This window comes from Lagenorhynchus albirostris, chromosome 2, assembly GCF_949774975.1.
Source record: "Lagenorhynchus albirostris chromosome 2, mLagAlb1.1, whole genome shotgun sequence".
NCBI classification, from domain to species: Eukaryota; Metazoa; Chordata; class Mammalia; order Artiodactyla; family Delphinidae; genus Lagenorhynchus; species Lagenorhynchus albirostris.
The window spans coordinates 156,140,004-156,164,466 of NC_083096.1; the positions used below are offsets into that span (position 1 = coordinate 156,140,004).

Sequence of the window (24,463 nt, forward strand, 5' to 3'; positions counted from 1 at the left end):
ACTCCAATATAAAATAAAATTTTAAAAAGAGACTCAATTTTCATTTTCTGATTCCATTTCTCTCCCCACCCCACCCCTTTTTGGCCTGACTAGCTTCCATCCTCCTCATCTTTGGAAGTGGCCACAGAAACAGCCCAGAACAGCCCAGAAGAGGGCGTCACAGACACTGTAGGTGAGGAGTCGGAATCCATCACTGAGAAGGAAAAAGAGGAGCCCGGCCACGGTGGCGCCGATTCAGAAATGCAGCAGATTGTGGCGCGGGTCCGGCAGAACTTCGGCAAAATCAACGTCGTGCCTCAGTTTTCTGGGGATGACCTCGTTCCTCTGGAGATGTCTGATATTGACGAAGAGCTGGAGAGCCTTTCCGCGGAGAGGGAGGAGGAGGAGGAGGAGGAACAGGAGCACCAAGGAGACGAAGAGGAAGAGTCCTACGCAAAGTCCCAGGAAGAACACGCGGGAAGCAACACCAAGGCCGTTATTCAAGCCCTGGATGAGAAGATTGCTAAGTACCAGAGGTTTTTAAACAAAGCCAAAGCTAAAAAGTTTTCAGCAGTCAGGTAGCGTCCTCATCTCCTCACGAATTGCAGTTTGCTCATTCCTTTCCCAGAAACTTGCCGTGAGGATTGGAGCCAGTGTGTGTGTAGGGCAGGGGAGGGTATTGCCGTTTTCAAATTCAACTGCCTGAAGTATGAGAAGCTTAGTATTGATAGTTCTTTTACAAATGCCCAGGAGCCGCCAAAACAATGTTGCTTCTACCGATGGTGTTAACCACGTGAAGGGGCAGCGGGGTTTCGTTAATCTGCGAGCTTGTCGTGGTCCCTGCGTCAGCGCCTGTGTGGGCAGCGGGGGGAATGTTGGACGGCTTCATTGCTCTACTCTTCCCCTTACAGAATATCCAAGGGACTGAGTCAAGTGGTTTTTGCAAAATCTGAAGAACAGAGAAGAACAGCTGAAGAAGACGTAGAAGATACAGGTACAGTTAAATTATTAAAATCATGTAGATGTGATTTGCATCTTTAGAACGTTGGGGAATCTAAGTTTAATCTCCAAAGTATCTCTTGTACTGTCATCCACACAGATATTTATCATATCTGGCAGGTAACCCTGGTTCCACTTACTATTTATCACACAAATTGGCTTTTCTTCTTTTTATTCTGCACATGTCTTGGGGTTAAATGGGTGATTTGGGAAGATTCCTCTCAAAAGAGTACATTATGAACATTGTAATCTAAGGGTGGGTCCAAAGACAAATTTTTTTCTGGGGGTAGGATGGTTCATGTATTTATTCTTTATGTGGTTGGACTACTAGCTCCTACATTGAGTGTGTTTTCAAGACAAACGCAAACCCCGCCAAGGCCACTCAGCGCCCCCAGGTCTGGCAGCCTCCGGCCTCGTCCTGCTTTGCTCTGCTCTGCTCACCACACTCCCTTCACACCGGCCTCTGCCTTCCTTCTCTAGCACAACAAGCTCATTCCCACCTTAGGATTCAGACACATTTTGAATTTAAAAATTCCTGTTTCTTTCCTCTGTGTGTGCTTGTGTTTCGTTTCCAGCACCTACCAGGAAGGGAAAGAAGAGGAAGGCACAGAGGGAGGAGGAGCAGTCGAACAAAGCTCGCAGGACGCTTACATCTAAGGAAGTACGTGCTTTGGTCTGAAACGTCCCCCAGGTGTAGAGAGGGGAAGTCCATTTCTTAAGACTCACTCTTGCAGAAACTAATGGTCTAGAGTTGAAATCAAGAAACCCCAGTCCTGGGGCTTCCCTGGTGGCACAGTGGTTGAGAGTCCGCCTGCCGATGCAGGGGACACGGGTTCGTGCCCCGGTCCGGGAAGATCGCACATGCCGCGGAGCGGCTGGGCCCGTGAGCCATGGCCGCTGAGCCTGCGCGTCCGGAGCCTGTGCTCCGCAGCTGGAGAGGCCACAGCAGTGAGAGGCCCGCGTACCGCAAAAAAAAAAAAAGAAAAAAGAAATCCCAGTCCTAAGTGACCTAGTTGAGGTCAGTGAAACAGGATCAAGGAGTGGGCTGCTGCATGAAGGTCCTTGAGTTTATGTCTTGTTTTATGAATTCCTGGTCAGTATCCCCAAACACGTGGACTACTGTTTGGAAGAGTCTGCTGGGTTTATGTGGCCTCAGGGAAATGACACGTGAGGAGCAGGGCTGTGTAGGCAGACAGATCACCGCCTTCTGTGAAGTTCAGCTCTGTAACTGGGCCCTCCAGAGCTGGAGGGGGCCCTCTTCGGAGGTGGAGTGATCAGCCTTAGACCAGAGGACCACTTGTCAGGAGCTCAGGAGAAAAGATTCAAGCGTTGGATGAGGGTTGGACCAAATGACAATCTAACTTGGAGTGGTCACAAGTCACAATGGAAGTGCAGACTTGGGTCTGTGAGGTGAACTCTCCCTTGTTGGTGCTGCTTCCAGTAGTTGTGGGAGCAGCGTGGGAATAGAACACAGAGAAACAGAGGGGCCTGTTTTATGACTTTCACTGTTTGATTGTTTTTTTTCCTCTTTGTGTGTGTGCGCCATTTTTTACAGCGGAGGCGAGAAGCACGGCAGCAACGATCCAGAAAAGTCGGTGTACGCTACTATGAAACACACAACGTGAAAAACAGGAACAGGAACAAAAAGAAGACCAGTGAGTCAGAGGGGCAGAAACACAGACACAAGAAATTGAAACATAAGCAGTAACGTTTTAAAAGTTGTTTATTAAATTCTACAAAAATATGCAGTTAGAAACTCTGTTCGTTTTCTTCATGCCCAATTGGCATTTCGAAGGCCATGGGTGCATCTGTTCTGAGATTTGACAGTTGAAACCATTCACCAGTGCCAGTGAAAATAAAGATAAGCCCCTCACCCCCAAGGATCTCAGCGATGGGGTCCACTGGAACTTCGGACACTTGAATTAGCCCTGTGAGTTCCTCAAGCAAATGGAGATATCTGACAGAAACAGGCCTGAGGTCTAGAAAGTGTGGAGTGTGGTATTTCTTTTGTACTGGCAATGAGCAATTTAGAACAGAAGCTCTTTGGAATAGAACTGTAAAAAGAAGAAAATTTTAGGGATGTCGTGTGCAGAGCCTAGGCTTTAAAATACGAAGAAAAAGCCACAGCAACTTGTGTTGTCCGTCGTTGAGTCTGCTAGGGGAACCTAACAGACCACGAGTGCTGCACTGTCAAGGAGTCATGGGACTAGCACATCTCAGTGACCACAGTTCTTTCCCATGAAAATGACAGAGCACAGACAGGCCATTTTAGTGGAATCTGGGGATTAATTCCTCAGGACACCTGGATGAGGGTAAAAGCTGTGACTTCAAATTTGAGATTAGAGTGTAGAGGGCTTGTTTGACTCAGTGGAACACGGCTGTTCTTGTTGGACTGCAGTTCATCCAGTGAGCCTGGAAGCCCTGGCCGGGACGGGTATCCGACCCGAGCGCCTCTCCAAGAGGACGCTGAGCACTTGAGGCCTTCTAACCGAGGGGAGATGTTAGCGCCTTCTTAGTCACACTAGTTGTGAAGTGTGACTGAAGGATGGCACTCATGGAGCTGCTGCTGTGCCCTGGAATGAAGGATTTATGTCACTAATTAAGTCTCCTGGGTCTGTGAAATCAGAAGACTCCTGAGCCTCCAGACTGAGTTTAGATTATGAGGAACAGTAAAATGCAGTTGTCTCCAGGCCATGGCCGTCATGAATAATTAGAACTGAGAGTGAGGTCTGGGCTAGCCAGGCTGTAGGGTTGGGGTTTGATTGTCTGCAGAGCAAGGTGAACAAATCAGTGCTGGGGGAGGAGCCGAGGTCCAGGCAGCTCACAGTGGACACCGTGACCTGTATTTCTTTCCAGCACGTGTTTACGTTCTCGAAACCCATGGGTTTGACCCTGCCATTGCCTCCTACCCAGGCAGTCCAAAACTAAGGAGGATGGGGTCCAGTGACTTGGCAAGCAGGGATAAGATGATACGGTATAAACTGAAAACTCCAAAATGAGGTAGTAGAACTGCACTGGAGTAGGGATGATGAAAAGACATCAAATAAGGGCAAGACTGAGGCCAGAGGAGCCCGGGTTAAGGGACAAGATGAATTGCGGGGCAGAGAAGCAGCTTCGTGTGGCTGGAAATAAGTGACAGTATGGAGTGACAGTGAGAAAGGAGCTGCTCCACCTGAGAGGGATACAGCCGAAAGGGGTGAATTCTGAGTCTCACCGTTGGAGTTGGCAAATCCCAAGGTTGGCCACGTACAGAGACTTCCTGGGCCACACTGCCTTCTGTCGTCCAGCCCGGAGCCTGGCTGCCAGACCGTAGGTGTCGCACCACACTGGGGCGGTGGTGGGGCTTCTGACGAATACGTAGGTGGGACCAGGGGAGGGGTATGGCTTCACTCAGGAAGCTTTTTATTACAAAGGGCTTATGATGGGGTAGTAGTGCTTGCTGAGACCCATATGGAAATTATCACTTCTTTGGTGCAATAATGCCTTCCAGTTGGGCCTGAAAAACAAAACCAAACTCCGTTAATATTTGAAACTTGCAGCCTAACACAACTAGCTGAGAGGTGATAAAAGTCTCCGGGAAGAGTAATCCAAATGCTGCCACCCCAAGTGTTTTTCCCTTCATTCCCAACTCCGTATTTTCTAGATGAGCTGGTCTCTGGCTTGGCATTCAGTCTTGCTGCATTAGGAGAAATCAGAGCTGTCCTGGTTTCCATACAATAGCTGCTCAGTGTGCAATATAAGGCATTGAAAAGGAAATTGAATAAAACGTGTTGAAATAGTGGCTTTTCAAGGCTCAGATTTCAAGCCTGAGCATGTCTGCTAAGTTAAGCGTTTGGCTCTCTGGTTTGGGAGCCTGGGAGCTCTGTGCTGGGACAAGAGGTTTTGGAAACAGCAGATTTTCAGCCACTGAGACAACCTGATACCCAATTAGAGAAAACCGCCACCAGTGAGTAGGGAGCCGTCCATCTTGTATGTAAAGCTTCAGGCACTTGGGAGTTATTTACTCTGCTCCTCCGGCAGCCAGTAAAATAATTCACTGTCACGGTGTGTGAACAGATCTCTAAGTAGGTCTATTCTGCGGACTGCAAACACTGCTTTATTTGCAGTGCAGCTTTGAGCCAATAAAAATAACTCACTTCTAAAGAGTCCTTCACCCTGGGGATTCCAAGGTTGCTTGTAAATGTTAGAAAGATGCCGAGGTATTCTGCTTTGCTCTTGCCGCCAATACCATAGGAGGAACTGAGGAACTTGAGCTTATGATAAAAGAATATGGCAGATAAGGGAGGCAGCTTCAGAGACTGCTAAGTAAACAGATTCACATCTGGCTGTGAAAGTTTCTTTGTTTTGTTTAAACTCAGCAACAAGAAAATCTATGTCATCCTCCACTAGCAATTAACACAAGCCCTTCTTTATCTCAAATGCCTGGCCTTGGCTTGTAGTACCAACAAGCCTGCCAATCACAAGAATGTAAGCTTCTATGAAACTAGGGAGGAAAAGGAGATACATCTAGGGGCCCCTCCTGGCCAGGGCCATGGGAGACAGCCACTGAACGTCAATAGGCCGTATATCTAGAGCAGTGGTTCTCAAACTTTGGCAAACATCAGAATAGAGAATGTTGCCCCATGCAGTGATTCTGCCCACCTTCACCATTTGTTGGTAAAAAAAACCTATATTTTACTCTTTTCTGCGAAGTTTGAATCTTGCTTTATCTCATTATAATTAACACTTGTTTCTGCAAGATTCGCAAAATGATGACAATTGATGAAGTTCTGTAATGGGCACACGGATGTGTATTGCGTTATTCTACTTTGTGTTTCAAAATTCTCATAATAAAAGGTTAAAAAAAAATCACCTGGAGACCTTGTTAGAATGGCTTGCTGGACCCCAAGCCCAAAGTTTCTGATTCAGTAGCTCTGGGCTGGGCCTAATGATTTGTATTTCTGAAAGTTGCGGTGATGAGGATGATGCTGGTTTGGGGCCCAACCCTCTGAGAACCTTTGGACCAGACAGAGAGCCTGGAGCTTCTGAAGCCTGGCCCCCAGCCCAGCCCTTTTCACTAGTCCCCCTCCCTCCCTCCCTCCCTTCAGCTCAGTTGGACAAAAGTATACCATCAGCAAAAAGGCTTTGATGAAAAGTGCCTACAGCTGAGTTCCTCTGACCACACACCTCGGGAAGGTTCCCGATTTGAAATGGTTCTTCCCTCTCGAAGGGCCTTCCCAGCCCGCCCCGAATGCAGCGCCTCAGAGGGAACTGCAGGTAGGAAAGCACTCCCAGAAAGCCGGCTGGAGAGACTCAGCCCACTCTAAGAAGTCTCCAAAGCGCCAGCTGCCATGGGACAGACGTCCCGCTTCTTGACATATAGCCACCTCTCCCAGACGATAGGCAACTTTTATCCAAGGGGAAAAAAGTCCTCCGCTGGAGAGCCAGAGCTGAGAATACAGCCTCTCTTCAGAGCCGGATGGAGATGGACAGAGAATCTGGGAAATGATCCCTCACCTCTCCCCAAAAGAGCTTCCTTTACTCCTTGGCAGTATTGAAAGTCAGTGTAGGACAAGGAACCAAATGCTTGGCCTGCTCGGCTGGCAGGGCCGGGGGCGGGGACGGGGATGGGGGTGGCAGGAGCTCCACCTGGGCCTGGGCATCGATTACCTTCAGCTGCTGATTAGTCCGCTTCAGGAACTGAATCTCTTCTTTGTGCTTCGTCTCCTCCACCTGTCTCCTCTCACTCTCCCGCTTCTCGATGGCCTCACATTTTGCCTTCTGCTCGTTCACTTGCCTCTCCAAATCTCGCTTTTCCGTTTCTAATTCTGCAATCTGAGGACAGAATCCCCAGTCATGCTGGGACGTCGCCAAGTGGACGGGGCGGTGTGAGTGCCTGGGTGAAGGGGACCTGGGACACAGCTGTCCAACCCCAGGCATTGCCAGGGTCTGTACTGCCACCCAGTGGGAGGTCAGTGACTGGCAGGGCATGTCCAAGGGGAGACAACTCTGCCACGACCGGACTGGCTGTAACACTGAACCAAAGGGTCCTCACTAAGGTGATGGGAGAGCACCTAGGAGGCCGGAATTTGGTGCTGGAATGACGAGCTGTGGCCCTGAGATTGACAGAAGAGTCGAAGAGGGCCAAAGTCTCACTTTCTTCTCCATGTCTGACTTCCCCTGCTCGGCCTGCAGCGCCTTCCTCATGCCAAATGCCACGCTGCTCTCATACAGGGTCTGGTAGGCAGCAATGGTCATGCGGATCTCGTCCCGGACTCGCAGCAGCAGCAGCCCTCGCTCCGCACAGCTGATGGTAACCTCACGGATCAGTTCATCTGCCAAGGCACACGTGGCGAGGTCGGGGAAGGCAGGCAGGCGGGGAAATGCACCGCACCTACTGCGAACCACCTTCCTACCGGGAAGTCGGAAGGGCACTAGGGTATGTCCTCACCTGGAGACAGGCCTCAGGGAGGGGCCTTGCCATGCAGCCACTGCTCTGAACTTGGCACTTGGGAGTACAGGCCATCAGCGAGCCTGGTTTGGCCAGCGCAGAGGCAGACAAGAGCCCAGGTTTGTCTGCAGCCGTGGGGGCCCTCTCTCCCACCGTTAGGCAGAAACTGGGTGCTATTTAAAGAATTCTGACTTTTTCAATATAAACGTGGTGGCTGTTTTAAAGCAGCTGGAAGCTCCTATGTGGCCCCTTGGCTGGACTGGTTTGGGGCTGGAAACAGCAGGGTCTAGAGCTTGCCCACCCATCTCCTCCATAAATGCCGACTGGGAGGGCAAACCAGAATCACACTCAGGCTGAAGGGAGCCCGCTAGCCCCGGGCAGCTGCCTCAGGGTTTGGATGCGGTTTGCATGTCTGAGTCCACACGGGCTGGTGAGACTAGACCGAGGGCCAGTCATCTGACACCAGCACCCGAGGAGGGAGATCTCAAATCCCTGCGTCTGTCGGGTCACAACAAATCACCCTGAAATATTTTTCTGGACCAACGCCTAATGTTGATGGACGGATATAAATATAGAACATTAAATTTTTCTGATTAAAAAAATAACATATTGGGACTTCCCTGGTGGTCCCACGCTTCCACTCCAGAGGGTGCGGGTTGAATCCCTGGTCGGGGAACTAAGATCCAGCAGGTCGTCAGGAACACGGTGACTGACAAGGGTGGGTGCGGGACTGGTAAGAGAGGTGGGCTGGGAGGGGGAAGAGGGCACAGTTAGCAGTTCCTGGGTGGGGCAGGCTTCAGCTGCAGGGGACTCAGGGCCAGGATCTGTGCGAAGGGAAGGGAAGGAGGCAGTAGAGGGTGGTGTAGCTTCCCTCGAGGACCACTCACCGAAACACTGCGAGTACAGCTCCCGGCGCACCGGGCAGATGCCAGTCTCTCGGGCCTGCCGCTGCTGCAGCTTCAGGTCCAGCTGCTCCTGGAGGTGTACCACATCCATCCTGGTGCTGGGGGCGCTGGACACCTGCTGGATCCATAGCTGCGTGTCCTCCACCCACTCCCTGCGGGACAGACACAGCCAGGCTGAGCGCACCCCATCCACCAGACAGGGTCCTCAGGATGTGAGCAGAGATGGCCCTTTGCGCTCTCTGCCTGAGACGAGTGAGGGGCGGCTCTGTCCCCGACCCACCAGAATCCTCCATCTCTTTCTCCCTTGATGAGTGTGTGTCTCCAAAGCCACACCTACTGTGCCACCTCCACGGGGCCCCTATCTTGGGGCTAGGCTATCTTCATTCTCCCACGACCCTCTGTGAAGTCGTCAGCCACGGTCCAGATCTTACACTCCTAACATGTTGAGGGCAGACTGATGGTGGTTGTTGCTTGATCTGAACGGAAGGCCCAGCGGAAATTCCCACTGACTTGTGAGTAGGAGACACAGGGGACTATAAACCTTGTGCCAGCCAGAAAGAGGTGAATGGTGCTCGCTTCATCAGCACATATACTAAAATCAGAAATAGGTGAATGTATGTATTGGGGGTGTGTACCTATATGGGCCCCCCCGTAGTGAACCTTGTGTCAGAGACACAGCCAGGTTCTGGAATCACAAGGGGGGGCCTGAGGGCAGAACCACCATGAGGGAGAGGATTCCATGCATTGTTGAAAAGCAAGCAAATGAAAAACACCCTCCCCTCCTTTGACCTCCATTTCAGAGGAGATTGCAGTCTGGCTTTTACTGTTTCCCCTTTTCATCATAACTTTAAAAACTGCTGTCAACTTATTACATAAAAACAGTTGAAAGGCACTGTGATCACAATGATCTTTGTGGCTGCAGCAGAAAGAAGCAGGGTAAGGGGCTGGTGAAGAAGGGAGCTCTCCTTTTAGAAAGGAGTCTGAAGGAAGGCCTCCTAGAGGACTCAGGACTCCGCACTCCCAATGCAGGGGGCCCGGGTTCAATCCCTGGGAGCTGGGTCCCACACACATGCTGCAACTGGGAGTTCACATGCCACAACTGAGGAGACTGCCTGCCGCAACTAAGACTCAGCACAACCAAATAAATAAATTAAAAAAAAATAGATGGTGGAAGCAGAGTAAAAAGCAGTCAGATTTGGAAAATAATTTGAAGGGAAAGCCAAAAGAATGTGATGAAGGACAGGACATGTGATGTGAGAGATCAAAGGGAATGAAAGGTGGCCTGTGCCCCTAATGGAAAAGGAGAAGACTGAGAATGAGCTGGTTGGGGGAAGGAAGACATTATGATTTAGTTTGGACATGTTGAGTTTGAGATGTCTATTAGACATCTTCATGAAGGTAACGAGGAAGTAGTAGAATATATAGGTCTGGAGTTTAGGGGAGAGGACAGGGCTGCAGAAAGACCTGTGGGAGAAATCAGCATATAAGTGATGTTTAAAGCCATAAGCCTGGGTGAGAGGACTCAGGAAATGATGGTAGATAGAGAAGAGGTCTCCCCGCTACCCACATTCCCAGGATCTAGCCATGTGTAAGCCCTAGAAACTCTAGGATGCTGGGAGGAAATCTCAGTCAGAAACAGAGACAAGGTGCCTCCTCTCACATCCCCAAGTTCAGGGATGCAAAAGCCTGGGCCTCCTCCCAGCCACTGCTTTTTTACCTCGGGGGCAGGATGGCATTCAAGATTTCTTCTGCCTGCTTTGTAGGATCTGGGACACCGGAAGTTGAGGGGAGCTTGGTCTTTGGTGGCTGTGGGACGGGACCTGAGGGTCCGGGCTGCTGAGGGCTGACTTTCAGTGGCCGAGCCTGAGAGGGAGGGACAAGTTGGGGCAGGAGGTGAGTCAGACACTCAGCTCCACACACCCTGGCCCCCTGGGTTGCTCCAGCTCTCCTGCACATCCCTCCCCTCTTCCCAGCTCACTTTCCCCCGTCTTCTCAGCCAAAGTTATGTTTCAGAGCTGAAGGAGGCCACCAAGAATCTCTGGTTCCACCCCAACCTAACGCTTGTATCTTCTTGAAGAAATGCTTCTGGCACAGCTGCTCAGGCCTCTGCTCTAGTGATGGGGCAATCACTCCCAGACCTATTCTTGGGGCTACCGTGAAAAAGGGTGAGCCCCATCCATCTCCCTGTGACTTTCTTCCCCATCCTAAATCTGCCCTTTGGGGTCACCCAACATCTGGGCTTCTTGTATCGCTCTCCCACCCTCCTTCTCCGGTCCCAATTCCCTTTACTCCCAGTCACTGCAGCCTCTGTCCCTCGGGACTCCCGATCCTCAAGGCAGGGATCGGTCTTTCCCCATCGGAGCTTCGTGCACCCCCACCTTCTGAGACCCGTCCTTACTTTGGGGCTCCGTTTCTCCTTGTTCCGGCTCACCAACACCGGGGTGTCATACTTGAGCAGAGAGTCCGCGGGGGGAATCATGGCGGCGGCGGGAGTAGTAGCCCAGCTGCGACCCTCCAGTTAGGGCCTTGTTTGCCGTCGCCATAGAAACCTCCCCCGCCCCCATGGCCTGGGCGGGGCTTCAGGGCGGGGCGGGGCGGGGCCAGCAGCGCGAGAGTTTCTGCCTAGCCTTCGCGGAAAGATCTCTTAGCTTAGTTTCCCAGGCCACTTGCTCACCGGGTCGTCTTGGTACTCTTGGAAGCAGGGAAAACATCAGTTCTGAATCCCTGTGCTGCGTCTAGCTCGTGATTTGAATTAGGTACAGATCACCTTCGTTGACCCTCAATTTTGTCATTTTCAAAATGGGAATCATCTGACTCCTCAGCGAAGGGTTGGGGAAGATTCCCAGAGGAAGGCATCTGAAGTTGCCGGGTTTTAAAAAGTATTGGCTTTTAAGTAAGTGGAGAAATGACAACATAACAGAAGGCGCAAGAACAGAGGGGAAATGCTAATGATTTGCCCACGGGCTACCATCTGTGATTGCATTTCCTTCTCTTCCTCTTTCCTTGGTATTCCCAAACGTAAATGTAATCACACACTGCGCACAATTTTGTATCTTGCTTCTTTCGTTTAACAAGTCAGGGTTTTTTCCATTTGTCATATAGTTTGTAAATAGCATTGCGAATGGCGACATAACATCTTCCCTATCGCTGGGCATGTAGGTTGTCTCTGTGCTCCGTAATTACTATAACAGGGCAACAAACATCCTCGAGAGTAGCTTTTTTTTTAAAAAACATCTTTATTGGGGTATAATTGCTTTACAATGGTGTGTTAGTTTCTGTTTATAACAAAGTGAATCAGTTATACATATACATATGTTCCCATATCTCTTCCCTCTTGCATCTCCCTCCCTCCCACCCTCCCTATCCCACCCCTCCAGGCGGTCACAAAGCACAGAGCTGATATCACTGTGCTATGCGGCTGCTTCCCACTAGCTATCTACCTTACGTTTGGTAGTGTATATATGTCCATGCCTCTAGTCATGTACCAAAATTTTCATTGCAGCTCTATTTACAATAGCCCGGAGATGGAAACAACCTAAGTGCCCAAAGTTGAGAGTAGCTTTTTCACAAAAGTTTGCTTTTGAAACTTAAATCTCCTGCCTCTCGAGTCGGGTCACTAAGGCCCCTCCCACTCCAGAATCGTATCGCGTTATCTCCGCTGCGAGGGTTTCTGGGAGAGCGTGCACTCGGAAGCGGAAGTCCTAGAGTCAGGTCCGTCATTTCCTTCGGGGACAGGAGTGCTACGGACATCTTTTTCCTGGGCTCCGCAGGTCTCTTAGTATGAAGGAGGTGAAGAGCGAGCGGGATCGGGGGAGCCGACGAAGGCACCGGGACGGGGACATGGTGGCGGCGGTGGTGGTGAAGCAGGAGCGCCTCAGCCCGGAATCCGCGCCTCCCGTGCACCGCCGCCCGGACTCCTCCGGCGGCAGCCCGTCCCCACCGGCCGGCGAGTCGGGCCGCCCGAGTCACCGCGGGAACCGAGCCCGAGGAGGTAGCCGGTAAGTGAGAAGCAGCCCGGGGTGGACCTTAGGTCGGGTTCATTGAGAAAGGAGGACAGGGCTAGAACCAGAAACACACCTCTCAAGGTGAGCGCTGCAGCTTGGACTTAATCCTAAGGCGATAGAAGTGACCGGTTGTGCTTGTGTTAAGGAACGTTTACTCTGGTACCTGTCACTTGCGTAATAGTTGGGCGTTAAGCGCCTAATGCCTGCTGGACAGGATCTCGTCCCTCCATTTCTGGGTACCCAGCATTTCACCGGATATGGTCCAGTTTAAGTTGTTCGTTAAGCAATGATCGTTTAAGTTGAAATGAAAGATTTTCCCCATTTGCCTGCAAACGGAGTGCGGGAGTTATCTTTTCAGTTATCTGCCCCAAGAAGTTTACATATCGAGGGCCTAGGCGATCTGTCTAATATTCTGTGGAAAAATATTGGCTCTTGTTAAACTCGTTCATTTATTAATTCATTCGACGTAGCTTTACTGAGTACCTATTATGTGCTAAAGACCATCGTAGGTTATAAAATAATGTGGAAAAATATCTATGTAACACTTTAAAAAATATACATATGTATATGTAGAAAAAAGAAGACCGTCCTAGGTTCTGGGGCGGCAAGGATGAACACCGTAGATGATCTCTACCTTGATGAAACTGACCGTGCTGTAGCTCTGAGACAAAATAACAAGCAAATTAAAAAAAAAAAAGTTGTTTCAGTTAGTAACAAGTATTAGGGGTAGGTTAAAACAGTAATGTGATAGTGAGAGGGTAGAGGGAAATGGTTCTCCCTGAACCACTCTCTGAAAAGTCCACCATTTGACCTGAGACCTGAATGGTGAGAATAATCCAGCCTTGTAAAGATCTAGGCAGAGGGAATAGCCCGTGCAAAGAACTTGAAGTGGAATCAGTTGTGTTCCTTCTAGAAATGGGGGGTGGGGGGGTGGATCCAGGAGATCAAGGAGAGTGGTTGGAATGAGGTGGGAGACGGAGGAAACAGAGCCAGAGGACTTGCTGATTGATTGATTGAGTGAGTGTGATTGTGTGGGAGAGGAGCATGGGGGGCTGCTGGTGGTGAGGAGAAAAAGAATCAAGGGTGACTTCTAGGTTTTTGGCCTGAGGAACAGGGTGGATGGGGTGGCGCCAGTTACCCAGATGGCAAAGACAGAGGAAAGTTTCTTGAGGGGATGGGAATCTAGAGTTATGTCATCTATGTGAGAAGTTCCATCAGGCAGTTATGTATGTGGAAGACATTAGGGCTAGAAAAGTGAAGCTCCTTACTCCTTTAGTGTGATCAGCAGAGACCTGCACAAATGTGGTGTTTGTGTTAGTAGGTAAGCCTGATACTTGAAGCTAATTTGTATTAGGGAATGAAAATTGAGATAAAATCTGCGTGTATCATTCTCTGAACAGGTCTCCAGCCAGAAAGAAAAACAAGTCCTCAGGGAGAAGAAGCAAGTCTCCCCGGAGTAAGAGAAGCCGAAGTCCTCACCACTCAATGGTCAAAGTAAAGCAGGTAAGTGGATTGAGATGTTTTCATACTGGCCCCAAACCTAGAGCCTGTCCCATCATAGCTAAAGAGTGTTGTGTATGTGTTCTCCTGTACTTGCGATGGGCTTTTCTAAAAACTGGGTTTGGTTTTTTTTCCTGCTTGCTTTGTTAAGTTAAACCTATTATTTTGAGGTAATTGTTGATTCACATGCAGTTGTAAGAAATAATACAGAAGTGGCTGTTTCTCCCAATGGTAACATCTTACAGAATTATAGAACAGTATCACAGTCAAAACGTTGACATCAGTGCAGTCAAGGAACAAAACATTTCCATCACAAGGATCCCTCATGTAGTCCTTTTATAGTCGCAGCCAGTTCCCTCTCACCCTTACCCCTCAACTCCTGGCAGCTTCTAATCTCCTCTCCATTTCTATAATTTTGTCACTTCAGGCATGCTGTGTAAATGGAATCTCACAGTACAAGCCTTTAGGGATTGGCTTTTTTCACTCAGCAAAATTCTTCAGAGATTCATTCAGGTTGTTGCCTCTCTCCGTAGTTCATTCCTTTTTATTGCTGAGTCGTTCTCAGTGGTGTGGATTTAACCATTTGTCCGTTAAAGAATATCTGGGTTGTTACCAGTTTTTTGGCTATTAGACATAAGGCTGCTATGTAAACATTTGTGGGCAGGTGTTTGTGCGAACGTAAGTTTTCTTTTCTCTGGGACAGATGCCCGGGAGTGCAACTGCTGGATGGTATGGTAGTTGTGGGTTTAATTGTTTTAAGAAATTGCCAGACTGTTTTCCAGAGTTCTGTGTTAGTTTGCCAGGCCTTCCATAACAAAATTCCACAGACTGGCTGCCTCAAACAACGGAACCTACAATTTTCACACAGTTCTAGAGGCTAGAAGTCCGAGATCAAAGTTTCAGCAGTTCGGTTTCTCCTGAGGCCTCTCTCCTTGGCTTGCCTTCTCCACTGTGCCCTCACATAGCCTTTCCCTCTGTGCTCCTATCCCTGGCTCCTAGCTCCTCCTTTAACCACATCAGCCGTATTGGGTTAGGGTCTCACTCATTTTAACTCAATCAGTTCTTCAAAGAGCTTATCTACAAAAAATTTGGTTACATTCTAAGATGTGGAGGTTGGGACTTCAACGTATAAATTTGGGGGCACGATTCAGTCCGTAACAGTGGCTGTACCGTTTTACATTTCCACCTGTCATGTGAGTGATCCAGCATTTGTTACCGGCACCATTTTTTTATTTTAACCATTCCTACAGGTAGGATAGCGGTATTGTGATCTTAATTTGCATTTACCTAATGGTTTATGATATTGAACATCTTTTCATGCGCTTATTTGCCATCTGTATTTCCTCTCAGGTGACATGTGTCTTCAGATCTTTTGCCTATTTTCTAGATGGATTATTTGGGTTTTTTTACTCTTGAGTTTTAAGAGTTCTTTTTTAATATTCTTAGATACTAGGCCTTTTGGGGTGAGTGGTTTGCCAGTATTTTCTTCCAGTCTGTATCTTTTCTGGTCATTCTCTTAACAGGATTTTTCTCAGAGCAAAAGTTTTAATTTAGATGGAGTCCAGCTTATCTGTTTTTCTTTTTGTAGATTATGCTCTTGGTGTCATGTCTAAGAACTTTTTCCCTGGCCCTAGATCCTGAAGATTTGTTTTTTCCTTAATGTTTTTCATGTAAGTCCCTGGTCTATTTTAAGTTTTTTTTACTATAAGGTGGGAACAATCTTGTTTATATCTATTAAAAAAAATCTTGTTAGGATTTTGATTGGAATAGTGTTAAACTTGTATTTTGGGGTGAGTCGGGTTTTTTAAATTATTATTATATTGAGTCTTCTAGTCTATGAACATAGGTGTGTCTCCGTTTATTTAGCTCTTTGATTTCTTTCATCAGTGTTTGTAGTTTTCAGTGTACAAGTCCCATACGTGTTTTGTTAGATTTACACTTTTTTTTTTTTTTTCGTACGCGGGCCTCTCACTGTTGTGGCCTCTCCTGTTGCGGAGCACAGGCTCCGGACGCGCAGGCTCAGCGGCCATGGCTCACGGGCCCAGCCGCTCCGTGGCATGTGGGATCTTCCCGGACTGGGGCACGAACCCGTGTCCCCTGCATCGGCAGGCGGACTCTCAACCACTGCGCCACCAGGGAAGCCCCCAGATTTACACTTAAGTAATTTGTTTTAGTGACTGTAAGTGATACTTTAAATTTCATTGTTTACTTGTTCATTGCTAGTACATAGAAATATAATTGATTTTTGTATGTTTATCTTATATCCTGTGACCTTACTGAACTCATTCATTTATTTTAGGAGGTTTTTGGTAGATTACTTGGGATTTTCTACATAGATAATCATATCTGCAAATAGGCACAGTTTTATTTCTTCCTTTACAGTGTGTATGCATTTTGTTTTCTCTTGCCGCACTGTCTGGGACTTCAGCACTATGTGGAATAAGAGTAGTGAGAGCAGATGCTCTTGCCTTTTGCCCTCAGTCCTGATGGACAAGCATTCAGTCTTCTTTTTAAAGAAGCTCTTTGTTACAAAGTGCAAATAGAGACACTGGCATTAAGAAAATGGATTTTCTTATGATTTTGAGAGACTGTGGGCCAACTGTCTGCTACCTAAAAAAAGATACAAAGCCAGACAGTCTTGATGCTCTGTTATATGAATTGGTCAGGCACCGCCTTGGCTATCTCAGAATTCAGCCACTGGAACCCCAGTACCCAGATAGAACCTCTCAAACCACTTGTAGTTGTGTGTGTGTGTGTGTGTGTGTGTGTGTGTGTGTGTGTGTGTGTGTGTGTGTGTGTGTGTGTGTGTGTGTGTGTGTGTGTGTGTGTTTATGTACAACTTGCTACTTTTTTGATTTAATAATTTTGGCATGTTACATTTTGTAGATTTAAGGTGCAAAGCTGTGTTACTTCGATACATTTATATATTGTAATATGATTGCCATTGAAGCAATATTTACCACGTTACATCATTATAGTGCGGTATTATTGTCTGTATTCATTATATTGTGCATTAGATCTCTGTGGCTTATTTACTACTCGTTACATGTTTGTGCCCTTAAATACCATCAGTCTTACCCTCTCGCCCCCCATCTCCTAGTAAACACCATTTTACTCCCTGATTGATTGATTGATTGATTGATTGATTTATATGTATGTTTGACTTTTTCAACTTGCAGTTCTTTACCTCTGGTTTCTAAATCAGCACTTTACAGTGAATCCTGGGGCTTATAGCATGGAACTGTTTTGTGATTATTGTTATTTTGAAGTGTCTTAGTTTGCTTTTCTATGCTAACTTCCCTCCTGACCTCAAATTATCTCTTAAAAAGCTGATTTCATTGTATTAATCAGCTAGAAACTTGGAAGTGGCTCTTGAGCAAAAGGGTTTGAGCGCTTGACAGGCAGCTGAAAGTCAGTGACTTTCACCTGGATTGTAAGAGTGCACACAGCCTCTGACTTAAGCATGACTTGTACTTACAGATATTCTCCTCTGCACCACTCAGCCACCATTAAAAAAATAAAGTTATCTAGCGCAGGGAATTATATTCAATATCTTGTAATAACCTATAATGGAAAAGAATCTGAAAAAGAATATATGTGTGTGTGTGTGTATGTATAACTGAATCACTTTGCTATACGCCTGAAACTAACACAACATTGTAAATCAATTATACTTCAATTAAAAAAAAAAGGAGGAGGGGAACAGGATTGTGGAAACCTCAGAAAAAAATAAATTTATCATTTGCTTGTTCATCATAACACAGAATTCTGTAAAATAGAAAGTGAGAGTATGGTTTATGTAGTGTATGGTTACTTTTCTCATTAGCCTCAAAATCGCACCCCTTCCCACAAACAAAAAAATCACCTCACTCCCCAGAAGTAGCCATTTTAATAGTTTGATATTTATACTTCAAGGTTCTGTTATACTTAACCTTATCTTCTTTTCCTTTATGTTTTGGGGTGTGTGTGTGTGTATTCTATGCAAAGATGTTCATTAAAAAATATATATTATCCTACTTATCAATAATTGAGAGTATATGTTGAAATCTTAGTTATTTTGTGTTATCTGGTTTTGTAATTTGTCATATTCTCTCCATAGTGTCTACTAATTTTGCCTGGTATACACTTTTTGGAAACGAAGACAGAATTGCTCATTGGATTTAGCAACATGGAGGTCATTGGTGACCTTGACCAGCAATTTTAGTGGAGTAGTAAGGGTGAAGCCTAATTGGAGGGTTCAAAAGAAGATGGGAGAAGAATTGGAGACTGATTAAAACCAAACTGTTTTGAGGAGTTTTACTCGAAGAGGAGTGAAGAAATAGGGTGGAAGCTGACATGGGAAATGAGTTCTAGAGAAGAGCAGGTGCCTGTGCTGATGGGAATGATCCAGTGCAGAACGGGGAAGTAGATTATGCACAAGAGAGATGAGAATCACTGGAGTGATATTCTGGATGAGAGGGAAGCTCCCAGATGTAGGAATTGGCTTTAGGTAGAAGCACAGATAGTTTCCTTATGGTCACAGGGAGGGAAGACAGAGTATATGGGTACAGATACTGATGGGTGAGTGGATGTAGAAAATCCCTTCTAAGTAAATAAGGGATGGGGAAGACCATGTAGGAGATTTGAGGGCAGAGAAGTGGTAAAACAGTCATCTGGGAGAATGAATAGATCAAGAAAATGTAGGATGTTTGCTGGGCATCATTAAGGAGGCTTGGGGTCATGCTTCTAAGGTAGGACCATTCAGAATGGTTTGTGTTTTTTCTCTAGCCACTTTGCTGTGCTTAATGCTGATTGTGGTTTTGCCAGGACAGTGCAACAGAATGGCATAGGGGCAGAGGATTTGAATATGTCCACATGGGAGTGATCATACTGCTTGACAATGGATTTTTTTTTTTTTTTTTTTGTGGTACGCGGGCCTCTCCCTGCTGTGGCCTCTCCCGTTGCGGAGCACAGGCTCCGGACGCGCAGGCTCAGCGGCCATGGCTCACGGGCCCAGCCGCTCCGCGGCATGTGGGATCTTCCCGGACCGGGGCACGAACACGTGTCCCCTGCATCGGCAGGCGGACTCTCAACCACTGCGCCACCAGGGAAGCCCTTGACCATGGAATTTAAGTTAGGAAGGGAAGAGAGCGAGGGACTGTGCAAAAGTAAGAGGATCAAAGGCTTGGATGAGTCTTATTGGGATAAGGATTGTTAGAGTTGGGTAAAGTGTGAGCTGGAAAGATGGGCAGAAGGAGGACTGCTTAAAATGGAAATTATAGAGGGGTTGCAGTTATTAGAAATGAAAAAGTCCGTGTATAGCCATGGGGGTGAGTGGCTGAAGAGAAGGGAGGAGACAAATAAGGTAATGGGAGGAGAGAAATGCAAAGAACAGAGATGCCAGCACGTTATCGAAATGACCAAGAGTAATGCTGGAGAGAATGACTTGAGCTGGAAGTGAGACTGGCACAGAGTGAGGGGAAGTGACTCAGGGTTAGTAAATGACAGCAGCACTGAGAGTAATGGCTGACAGTGGTCTTACGTGAGATTCACAGCTGGGTTTTTTAGGGAGAAAGAAAAGGGTGGGGCGTGTTCTGGAATTGGCAGTGAGAAGCAAGGACGACACCTGCCATATGTCCGGACCCAGTGAGAAGCAAGGATGACACCTGCCATATGTCCAGACCCAGAGATGGTGGGAGTTGGGGGAGGTCAGAGGGAGAAAAACAGCCACCATTTGAGGAGCTGCAGGGGAGCAGTGTGCTCAGGGCAGAGCCAGGGTTCTGTTAGAGCGAAAGGAGATGGGAATGATCCGAGAAAACGTGGAGGATGTAGATCAGTTTTGCCGAGCTTTCCATTCCAGGGGGCATAGTGCAACAACAGCTTCAGGAGTTGAAGAAGGGGACAGATTTGGGGACAGAATCCTTGATGTACAGAGCCTTATGGGGATTAGAGTACAAGGGAGGTAGAGGTGATGACCTGGAATCTGTGACTTCTTACAGTGACTCATTTAATCAGGGATAAAGGGCATAATGAGATGAGTTCTGGTGAACTCAAGGCAGATGGTGGTGGCAAACTTGTGAATGTCTTGGGGTAGGAGGGTTGGGTGTCTGAGGCTCCCTGCCTGTTGATACTTGTCTCTGGAGGCTTGGAAGTCTAGGAAAACTGGGTCCTGCTCTGAGCAAGCAGACCCCTACTTGACCCCTGTGTATGGTAGGGAGAAGGCCTTGAGGCGGGGGTGGAGTTGGTGGGGGAGTGGAGACCAGGTCTCAGTCCTGGTGCTCAGGATTTCCTCTCTACCCCTTTCCAGGAGGGGCAGCCTTGCTCACAGTGTGTGGGGGCCCCCCTCTTGAACGCTAATGCTTTAGTTATTAGATTAATCAGGGTAAGCCTATCTTCGTGTGTTCATTAAATATTTATTTGTTCTGATAATTCCTTGTTAATATCCTTTGCCCATTATCTCCTGTGCTGATTTTCAGTGCTGAGTCTATTTTAAGAAACCATCGTGTTTCCTCATTTTTTTCAGATCTTTAAAAAATATATCTGTTACAGTTGACCCTTGAACAACATGGGTTTGAATTGCACTGGTCCATTTATATGCAGATTTTTTTCAATAGTAGATACGGCAGTACTCCATGTCCCCTGTTGGTTGAGTCTGTGGATTCGGACCCTTGAATACAGAGGAACCAGGTATACAGAGGGCCGACTACAATTTGTTGGAGTGTTGGTGCCCCTGTGCCCCTAACCCCCTCATTATTCAAGGGTCAACTGTAGTAAATTTTTATAGGTTTCTTATTTTTTTTTTAATGTTTAAAAATTAACTGCTTGTTTATTTTTGTCAGGATAAACCTGTCATGGTACTGTTGCTACCCCTCTTGAGTTCTTATGGCTACACTAATAATAAAATTGACACAAGGCAGAAAAACAGGAGAAGAAAACCCACAGACTTAAAAATATGGAATGCTTCACGAATTTGCGTGTCATCCTTGCACGGGGCCATGCTAATCTTCTCTGTCGTTCCAATTTTAGTATATGTGCTGCTGAAGCGAGCACTATATGTTTCTTATATGTCTTGCATATTTCTTAATTTTATTCTGGGTATTGAAATCGGATCTTTTAAAATTACTATTACGCTTTCCTTTTGGGCATAAGAGAAAGCTAGCTCTTTTTTTTACGTAATTATCTTGTATGTGACTACTTAACTCTCTCTGTTAGTTCTGATTCTGTATGCAGGTCCCTCTAAGTTTGCCTGTAGGTGTTCTTGTTTCTTGGGCTCTGAACGTGGGTGTGCACTGTTAGCGCTATAGCTGGGCAGCAGCCTAGGGCACCTGTTCTGTGTGGTGGCCTTGCAAGGGGACATGACCATCACTGGTAACCTTATTTCTGTGGGACATTTTGCTCTGAATGCCAAAGTCCAAAGCACAAATGACTTTTTGACTGCAGCTCTCTTCATAGACTATGCACTGCCTTTACTTTCTTGAATCTGTTTGAATTTCAGGAACGTGAGGATCATCCCCGGAGAGGCCGGGAGGATCGGCCGCACCGAGAACCCTCAGGACAGGAACACAGGCGAGCTAGGAACAGTAACCGAGACAGACACCGCGGCCACTCTCACCAGAGGAGAAGCTCGGACGAGAGGCCTGGCAGCGGGCAGCCTCAGGGACGGGATCGAGATGCCCAGAACCTACAGGCGCAGGAAGCTGAGCGGGAGTTTCACAACACCCGGCGCCGGGAGCACCGCCAGAAGAACGAAGCCGGCGGTAACGCGTCTCAGGACTCACTTCCTCAGCCTGGCCCTGGCAGCAACAACAAAGACAAAGACGTGCCTGTTAAAGAGAAGCCAAGCTTTGAACTTTCTGGGGCACTTCTTGAGGACACCAACACCTTTCGGGGTGTAGTCATTAAATACAGCGAGCCCCCGGAAGCACGCATCCCCAAAAAACGGTGGCGTCTCTACCCCTTTAAAAATGATGAGGTGCTTCCAGTGATGTACATCCACCGACAGAGCGCTTACCTCCTGGGCCGACACCGCCGCATCGCAGACATTCCCATCGATCACCCCTCCTGTTCGAAGCAGCACGCCGTCTTTCAGTACCGGTGAGTGCGCGTCTGCAGAGGGAGACTGAAGCGCCAGTAGAAGCCCGGCTTCTCGGTCACTTAGGATCGCTGGGGTCTGTGCGCCTGTGTGCGCGCAAGAAGCCCATAGCCCTCGTATCTAAGGAGGAGTATGCATCTAACGAATGATCACTTTGCACCAATAATTGCTTACATTTGTGTAACGGACTGGAACTTGGTGTCAGAAATCCAGATTTTGAATCCTGCCACTGCCACTTACCAGGTGTTTGTCCTGGGGCGAGCCAGTCTTCTGGGCCTCGGCTTCTAGCTACCTCGCAGGGCTGTTATGAGGGTTAAATGGAAATAAAGCTGAGAGTGCCTGGCGTATGTTAGCTGAATCTGTATCTTGACAGTTTCCATAGTACATCTGTTATTGTTGGATGTTCACAACAATCCAGTGGGGAGGCGAGGACAGGTATTAATACCCCATTTGACAGATGAGAATATGAAGCTCAGCAAAGCCAAGTGGCTTGCCTAATAAATGATCACTGTAGTAGAACTCTGGCTCAAATCAACTTTGATTTGAACAGTTTTGATCATCTCATCTGTTCCCTTGACTCTGAAGTCCAAATCCACTGGTTTATTCCCATTGGGGCAGAAGCTAAAGTATGTTGAGATATAGGTAAAAGAAGCATTATGTTGATTATAAACAATGCAAAAAGTGTCAAAAAATGCAAAAAATGTATTTCTCAACCATGGCAAGAGGCCTTAGGTTCTGCATTTTAAGCTTTGATCTACCATGAATCCTCCCCGCCCAGTGACCAGTTCTCACCATTTCTACTTGCTCCCAATTTCTGAATCCATGGCCATGCCTTTCCCTTGACTTCCTAGAGTTTGAACTTGAACTGTGTCTAAGCCAGGTTATTTACATCATCTAGACTGTGTTAGCAAAGAGCTGGATGATCTGAGGCAGGATTTCACTCACAGGTTTCTCTGCTTTATCTCTGCTAGGCTTGTGGAATATACCCGTGCTGATGGGACAGTTGGCCGCAGGGTGAAGCCCTACATCATTGACCTTGGCTCAGGCAATGGAACGTTCCTGAACAACAAGCGAATTGAGCCACAGAGATACTACGAACTGAAGGAAAAGGATGTCCTTAAATTTGGGTTCAGCAGCAGAGAGTATGTTCTGCTCCACGAGTCCTCGGACACGTCTGAAGTGGACAGGAAAGAAGACGAGGATGACGAGGAGGAGGAGGAGGTATCTGACAGCTAGCAGACTGAAGCACAAGCCAAACTCTCGAGAGACCTTTCCTTTCTGCGAAAGCTTTGGGATTGACTCAGAGGGCGCCGCCGTGCTCTCTGTAACGCCTCTTATTGCCTTAAGTCTTTCTTCTGTTGCTGACCAGCTTCCGTTTCAGTGTAAGAAAACTGACTTATGTTTGGTTGAACTTTTTTCTGTGGCACATCAGCCACACGCACACGCTGTGGGCATTTGTTTTCTGAACAGTCTCACCAACACATCGTGTTTTAGTAGAAGCATCGTGGCTTGAGTTGGTGCTTTCAGAACTACTGTGCAGGAAACTATAAAGCCCTGGTTGAAGGGGATTGTGGCTTGCTTTCTTTGTACAGTTACTTTATTTATATTGTTGTTAAGCTTTGTGGACCGGGTTTGTTTTTGTCTTGGGGGCAGACCCCTGAACAGAGAATCTTACTAAGCTTTGGTTATCACCAAAACAGCCTCCCGAGTATACCAAAGCTTTGACCTGGTTGAGCTCTTGAGTCACAGAAATTGATTTTGCACTTCGTTGTTTGGGGGTGGGCAGGGGGGTGGGGGAGATTTACCACATGACCTCATTATTGACTGTTGGACTTAAACGGATGCTTTGTGGAGCCTGCTTAAGCTTATGACTGTACAGGAAGGTCATGGCCACTACCAGTGGGTGCTGATTACATGTCACGAGAGGCTGAAATGGGTCGTGGATCTGTTTCCTGTGAGAGAACTCTGATTTCTCCATGGAGCATGTACAGAACAATTTTGATCTTCAACTTTGCATTTTTATTTAGAGGTTATCTCCATTCTTCCTTCTTTGAGAAACACACTGTCATTTATGTGGCAGGGTCCTTGCTTTATTCTAACAACGTGTATGTGTTGTGTGGTTTACATGTTTTCATCTTTTTACAAAAATGTTCGGAGAGGTTGTATTTACCTGGGCAATTGGGAACAGCCCAGTTTCCTAATTTTCCACCAGAGGAATATGTGTAAGTAGAAAAGTCGTAACTGCTTACATCTAGTGTGTGTGTGTGTGTGTGTGTGTGTGTGTGTGTGTGTGTGTGTGTGTGTGTGTGTGTGTGTGTGTGTGTGTGTGTGTGTGTGTGTGTGTGTGTGTGTGTGTGTGTATGTATATATTTAAAAAATTGTGTGTGAAAGAGCTGCATATTGATTTTCCTATGAGAATGTTTTGTGATGTAAATGTAATACTGCATTATAGGCAAAGGCCTCCCTGCATTTGAAGAGCAGGTTTTCATTTATATGTATTTTTGGAATAAAAAATAATAAAACTTGTAAATATAGCCCCCTTTCAAAGAGTACTTCTTTCCTAGCACAGGGGACC

At 47.2% G+C, this 24,463-nt stretch overlaps 3 protein-coding genes and 1 non-coding gene across 6 annotated transcripts in view; 2 read left to right on the forward strand and 2 right to left on the reverse strand.

Moving 5' to 3' along the window:
• The window catches only part of GNL2 (G protein nucleolar 2), a 26,686-nt gene extending 23,964 nt beyond the window's left edge, over positions 1-2,722 (forward strand). For both annotated transcript variants that reach the window (XM_060140514.1, XM_060140516.1), the window contains 4 exons: positions 94-557; positions 891-973; positions 1,554-1,639; positions 2,534-2,722. In XM_060140514.1, the coding sequence (XP_059996497.1) occupies positions 94-557; positions 891-973; positions 1,554-1,639; positions 2,534-2,686 (786 nt within the window). In that variant the 3' untranslated portion in view covers positions 2,687-2,722. The remainder of the gene's footprint in view (positions 1-93; positions 558-890; positions 974-1,553; positions 1,640-2,533) is intronic.
• Positions 2,703-10,845, reverse strand: DNALI1 (dynein axonemal light intermediate chain 1). Of its 2 annotated transcripts, XR_009538992.1 has the most exons (7): positions 10,712-10,845; positions 10,031-10,176; positions 8,296-8,465; positions 7,114-7,292; positions 6,628-6,792; positions 4,193-4,474; positions 2,703-3,551 (listed from the first exon to the last, which is right to left on the reverse strand). XR_009538992.1 is itself a non-coding variant. In XM_060140517.1 (6 exons), exons 1-6 carry the CDS (start codon positions 10,790-10,792, stop codon positions 4,439-4,441), a joined length of 777 nt encoding a protein of 258 aa, XP_059996500.1. In that variant the 5' UTR covers positions 10,793-10,845; the 3' UTR covers positions 2,703-4,438. The 2 variants fall into 2 exon arrangements, 1 of the variants encoding a protein (XP_059996500.1); XM_060140517.1 differs by having other exon boundaries at positions 2,703-4,474.
• Positions 10,846-12,051: 1,206 nt separating this feature from the next.
• On the forward strand, positions 12,052-24,423 carry SNIP1 (Smad nuclear interacting protein 1). Its single transcript, XM_060142689.1, has 4 exons — positions 12,052-12,311; positions 13,718-13,820; positions 21,292-21,890; positions 22,860-24,423. The coding sequence occupies exons 1-4, from the start codon at positions 12,094-12,096 to the stop codon at positions 23,122-23,124; spliced, it is 1,185 nt and encodes a 394-aa protein (XP_059998672.1). The 5' UTR covers positions 12,052-12,093; the 3' UTR covers positions 23,125-24,423.
• Positions 20,743-20,846, reverse strand: LOC132516514 (U6 spliceosomal RNA). The gene has a single exon (XR_009539347.1). It is a non-coding gene; the product is annotated as a U6 spliceosomal RNA (small nuclear RNA).
• Positions 24,424-24,463: the final 40 nt, after the last annotated feature.